The sequence below is a fragment of the Otolemur garnettii genome, unplaced genomic scaffold, assembly GCF_000181295.1.
Source record: "Otolemur garnettii isolate 467f Iridium unplaced genomic scaffold, OtoGar3 scaffold00185, whole genome shotgun sequence".
Classification (NCBI taxonomy): Eukaryota; Metazoa; Chordata; class Mammalia; order Primates; family Galagidae; genus Otolemur; species Otolemur garnettii.
In genome coordinates, this window is record NW_003852580.1 from 2,159,488 (window position 1) to 2,164,847 (window position 5,360).

Below are 5,360 nucleotides of genomic sequence, written 5' to 3' on the forward strand. Positions count from 1 at the left end.
CAGCGGTTCTCGCCGGCTGCCGGGCCCGGAGCCTGGCGGCACGTGACGGGGCGGGGCCTGCGCTGACAGGGCCGCGGGGCCTGGGCCCGCTGGGAGCGGTGGGCACGGCTTAGGGGCGGGGCCTAGACGTCCGCGTGACCGGCAGTTGGTCATGTGACGTGGGGGCTGGCCGGGCCTCTCAAGATGGCGGTGTGCATCGCGGTGATCGCCAAAGAGGTGCGTACGCGGGCGGCGGCGGGCGCTTGGCCTTCCTGCGGGCCCGCGGCCTCCCCGCCCCCCACGTTGCGCGCCTGTCCGCCTTCCCGGCCCTGCAAGGCTTCTTGAGGAACGGCGGCCCGAAGAGGTCTTCCCAACTCCGCGCTCGCAGGTCCTGCAGGCCGAATGTCACCCCCACCCTGTACCTGCACCCGCCCTGCACTCCTACACCCCAGCCCCGCCCTCAGCAGGTTCTGTCCGTTCCGCGTCCCGGTGCCGCGGCTCCCTGTCCTGTCGCTGCCCTCGCCCGGACAGCTGCCGCAGTGCTGTGTTAAAAACAAGTTGGGCCATGTCTGAAATGTGTCCAGCGGCTTTTTGTCTAGGCCGATGCCTGAATCAGCATGTTTAGGTTCCTCCTCAGTGCCGGTTGCACCTTCCACTCCTGATTCGGTTACTTGCAGGTCGCTGGCCAGGCTCTGCTGTCTGGCCCCTGGGCCTGTGCATTTCGACCCCCCATCCCCCTTTTTGGCCAACATACGTTCATTTCCTCTGGCATTTTCAAGCATTTTTTGAATGCTAAGACGGAGCAGGATGGCTGTTACATGCTCCTACTGCACCCAGCCTCAGTTTCCTATCCAGGGTCTCCCTGGAGATCAGCGCAGTAGACTGCTGTGAATCTTCTCTGGACTTCCCTCTGGGTCACAGCTCCCCATTTGCTCGTTTGCAGTTTATTGACCCAGCATCGTTATGCTCAGTTAGGGTAGGGGCAACTTCACCATAATGAACAGAGTCTTGTTTAGCATCTCTGCGGCAGCCAGTGTCAGGATTGTGGTGTGTGGGAGTCCAGAAAAGAAGCTGCTAACCAGATCCGGGCTTAGGATGGTTAGAAATGCAGGGTGAAGGGGAGTTTGAGCTAAGGATTAGCAAAAAGGTCATCGTCAAGGTGAAGAAATTGCAGCAGGTGGAAGTTTAGGAAACAGCCAGAGTTTATGGTGCCATGCTGAGGAGACTGCACAGAGCTGGAGGTGGACTAAGGCTGAGTGGACTCCAGGAAGGTGTGTGACCTGCGGAGGAGATAGGGTTAGTTGTCAGGCTGTGCTCAAACATGTTCTTCTTAGTTGTCATCTCTGTTCTGCCTCTTTGCAAACATGTAAACCTACTTAGATTGGGGAACTGCCCACAGAAGCGTGGAGAATGAAGTGGTGGGTTCAGAGAATGAGAATGGATGGTGCAGGTAGCTGGCAGAGCCCTCCCTGGCACAAGCTGGGTGGATTCTCATCCTTTCAGTAGCCATCATTCTTTCTTGCAGAATTACCCTCTGTACATTCGCAGTGCTCCCACAGAGAATGAGTTGAAGTTCCACTATATGGTGCACACATCCCTGGACGTGGTGGATGAGAAGATCTCTGCAATGGGGAAGGCATTGGTCGACCAGAGGGAGCTCTACCTGGGCCTGCTCTACCCCACGGAGGACTATAAGGTGTATCTTTCAGCGTCTGGCAGGGATTTTTGGAGACTACACCAACAGATGCAGGGTGTGTGTTAGGGTCAGATAAGCTTGGAATAACATGAAAGGAAAAAAAAGAACAAGAGTATTCCGCCAGCCAGGGAATTAGTGAAGCTTGAAGTTAGTGAAGGCCTCTGACTCTTTTTTTTCTTTCTTTATTTTTTTGAGATAGAGTCTCACTATGTCGTGGTGTCACAGCTCACAGCAACCTCAAACTCTTGGGCTCAAGCAATTCTTTTGCCTCAGCTTCCCTGGTAGCTGGGATTGTAGGCACCCGCCACAATGCCCGGCTATTTTATTGTTGTTGTTGTTTACAGGCCTGAGCCGGTTCAAATCCACCAGCCCCGGTGCATGTGGTTGGCACCCTAACCACTGAACTACGGGGGCTGAGCCTTTTCTCTCCCTTTAATTGGAAGAATAATTTGGGTGAAGCAAGGCATGCATTCCCTGGAGAATGTGGTGGTATATATACCTGTCACTTGTCTGGTTTGTAGAGGACCCGGGGACTTCCCTGCTTTGCCCCTGCAAGGATCTCTTTTTGTGTTTTTCAGAGGGGCTGCCACCTCATCTCGTTATCAGGTCTTGCTTTATAAGTTACTAGAAGCACTTTTCCAGTCCCTTGGGACAAACCGCTTTGAGACCATGGAGTTCAGAGATGGTCCCATGAACAGTAATGTAGTTTGTCACAGTGATGTTTGGTACTGTTAAACAAAAATAAGACGGTCTCTAAGGAGAAGATTTGCTTTATTCCAGAAATTTCTGGCTTTTTTTAATTTCAGATTAATATAAGGGTACAAATGTTTAGGTTACATTGATTTTAATTGTAAGGTAAAGGTCAGGTTTGCCTGGAGGTGGGCTGAACACCCCACACCTTGTGCACGTTAGGTGAGATCCTGCCAGTTGTCCTCCCTCCTGAAATTTCTAGTTTTACAGTTAACGTTCTGGGCCAGGCATTGATTCTGAAAGAGGGTGTGGTATCCCAGGACAGACAGACTCAGGGTCCTGGAGTGTGTGATGGTCCGGGCTTGGTTGGCTTGCAGGCTGCCTGCCCTTTGCTCCTCACAAAAATGTCCAGGTTCGTGCTTTGTGCAGCCGCTGCACAGGCACTCCTGACATTCTAGGTTGTCTTGTTTCTGTGAAGCAAGGGCACCCAGGGCCCTGGGCTCACGTGTTGCAGCCCCAAGTTAGAAGTATGTTCCCTAACCTGCTGTGCAGATACGGCTACGTGACCAACTCCAAGGTGAAGTTCGTCATGGTGGTGGACTCTTCCAATACAGCCCTTCGAGACAATGAAATCCGCAGTGTAAGTGCTGGGGATTAGAAGGTCACACTGAGGGGGCTGGTTTGTCTGTTCCCTTTGTCTTGAAATGCTGAGAAGCCGGGCGGCACCTGTAACTCAGTGGGTAAGATACCAGCCACATACACCGAGGCTGGCAGGTTCAAGCCTGGCCCAGGCCAGGTAAAACAACAATGACAACTGCAGCAAAAAGATAGCTGGGTGTTGTGGTGGGCACCTGTAATCCCATCTACTTGGGAGGCTGAGACAAGAGAATAGCATAAGCCCAAGAGTTTCAGGTTGCTGTGAGCTGTGACACCATGGCACTCTACCAATGGTGACATACAGAGACTCTTGTCTCAAAAAAAAAAAAAAAGAAAAGAAAAATGCTGAGAAGCCAAAAATCTGTACTGTGAGTACATGTTAATTTACCTGTTTCAGATGTTCCGGAAGCTGCATAACTCCTACACAGACGTGATGTGCAACCCCTTCTACAACCCGGGGGACCGCATCCAGTCCAGGTGGGCCCTTCCTTCTGTGCTGTGTGGAATGTAAGGGTGGGAAGGTCTTTTTGAATCATGAGTGGTCCCAATGGCAGTGGTTTAACCTTTGTATAAAAGGAGGGTGTGGGGGGCACAGAGCTTCACATGGTCTTCCAGGTGTGCCCAGTGGGCACCTGCATAGAAGCTCAGGAAAGGAGGAGCCTGAGCACTTAGACAGCATCCTCATGCTGCCACGTCTGTCTATGCTGAACTTGGGTTGAAGGCATCTTCCAAATAGCTGTCAGTGCAGGCAGACTTCCCATCTGAACATCAGAGACACTTCCCACAGAGACTCTGTCCACCAGCACACTCTGCAGACCTGCTTCTGGGGTCCCTGTCCTGAGACCTCTGCCTTTGCAGTGTAGTTATGCTAGCAGTTGTTGGCAGGCAAGGGGACACTGCAGAGACCTGGGCCAGGCCCTTCCCTTGGCAGGGATGCTGTGTGTCTTGGGTCATCCTGCCTCTCAGGTGACAGCAGTCAAGGCTCCCTGCTCACTGCACCCTTGCCTGGGACCCTTCAGGCCTGGACACAGGGAGACCCAGCCAGGGGCCTCAGGAGGCTGCCCAGGGTTAGGAAACAGGTACCCACTGCCCATTGTGGCAGGCTCCCATTCTCGTGTCTCAGCTGAATTTACTTGTCTGGACCCCAGGGAAGGGCCCACCAGTCCTGTGGGCAGCTGGGGGCAGGGCCTGTCCCCTGACTGGTTAGCTGTTCTTACAGGGCCTTTGACAACATGGTGATGTCTATGATGGTACAAGTCTGTTGAGCAGAAGCTTCGCTGCCGGCCATCTCAGGAGCGTCTGCACATCACTAATGTGGAGACATCTGTCATTGCTTCTTCCCTGACGTGATGTACTGCTTGGGGGCAGGATCTCTCACAGTGCATCTCAACTAAAGGTCTTGTGAGATGAAACTTGGCTTTTTCCCTTCTATGTCTGCAGAAGATGTAACTAAGGAGAGTTCAGCTAAAGACCTCTTGGGCATGTGGGCACAGGTTAGGGACCAAAGCCAGCAGGAAGCTGTCCCCACTCAGCAGAAGGGTCAGGACCACCTGGTGCCCAGAGGAACCTGCAGGCAGGGTGACCTCTGGTGTGGTCAGCCCGTACTCCTTCCTCTGCCCTTGCTGTGGCCCCCATCAGCCAGACAGGTACAGAGTTCTGTGGAGGTTGGCCTCTTGAGCCAGGAGCCAGCCTGGGATGTAGGGACCACAGCACTTCATGGGTAAGAACCTTTCTCCTCTGGACTTGGCTTCCATTGTTTGCATCTGACCCATGGTCTGGCCTCCGCCTTGGCCTCAGGAGAAGCCGTCGTGAGATGTGGGAAGCCTCGTGGATCCAGACATCTAGCTGCCTGCTGTGTGCTGCCTGTGTGCAGGAATGAGCAGGTGTGAAGAGCCCCTGCCTGTCTGCCCTGGGAGCAAGGCTGAGGGTGATGAGCTGCCACTGGGTCTCAACCTGCTGGTCCTGACCCCTGTGAAGTCCAGGTGACGACAGGGAGTGCGATGACAGCCCACAGGATCAGGGGAACAACTTGGCTGCGTGGTGACTGCCCAGGGGGTGGCAGAGGTGACAAGGACCACATGTCTCCGGTGCTGTTGGCTTCCTAGAGTTGAGCAACCCAAGACTGGGCCATGGAGGAGACACCCCCAGAGGCCCCCCCCACGGCCTCCCAGAACTGAGTTTCCCCAGGCCCTTCAGGAGGGAGCAGCAGGGGTGCCCTGGGGAACAGGAGGCATCGGTGGGTGAGCCTGGGATGGGGGTGGGCTTTTCTCTCTGTACCTTTGAGTTGTGCTTCTATCCATCGGGCACAATATTAATTTCATAAATTATGGAAGAAGAA

General features: G+C 54.0%; 1 protein-coding gene across 2 annotated transcripts; it reads left to right on the forward strand.

Annotated features, from left to right (window-relative positions):
* Positions 1-127: 127 nt before the first annotated feature.
* TRAPPC2L (trafficking protein particle complex 2 like) lies at positions 128-5,360 on the forward strand. 2 transcript variants are annotated; one of them, XM_003800803.3, is made up of 5 exons: positions 128-216; positions 1,505-1,677; positions 2,918-3,005; positions 3,420-3,499; positions 4,242-5,360. In XM_003800803.3, the coding sequence occupies exons 1-5, from the start codon at positions 184-186 to the stop codon at positions 4,285-4,287; spliced, it is 420 nt and encodes a 139-aa protein (XP_003800851.1). In that variant the 5' UTR covers positions 128-183; the 3' UTR covers positions 4,288-5,360. The 2 variants fall into 2 exon arrangements, with proteins under 2 accessions (XP_003800851.1, XP_023363288.1); XM_023507520.1 differs by having other exon boundaries at positions 131-216; positions 1,528-1,677.

What these genes read in the sequence shown, in the direction of transcription:
- TRAPPC2L (XM_003800803.3), top strand. Translation starts at nt 184, where the DNA reads ATGGCGGTGTGCATCGCGGTGATCGCCAAAGAG. An exon ending in GAGACAATGAAATCCGCAGT is followed by an intron (nt 3,006 to 3,419) that starts GTAAGTGCTGGG and finishes TACCTGTTTCAG; the next exon opens with ATGTTCCGGAAGCTGCATAA. An exon ending in GGGGACCGCATCCAGTCCAG is followed by an intron (nt 3,500 to 4,241) that starts GTGGGCCCTTCC and finishes CTGTTCTTACAG; the next exon opens with GGCCTTTGACAACATGGTGA.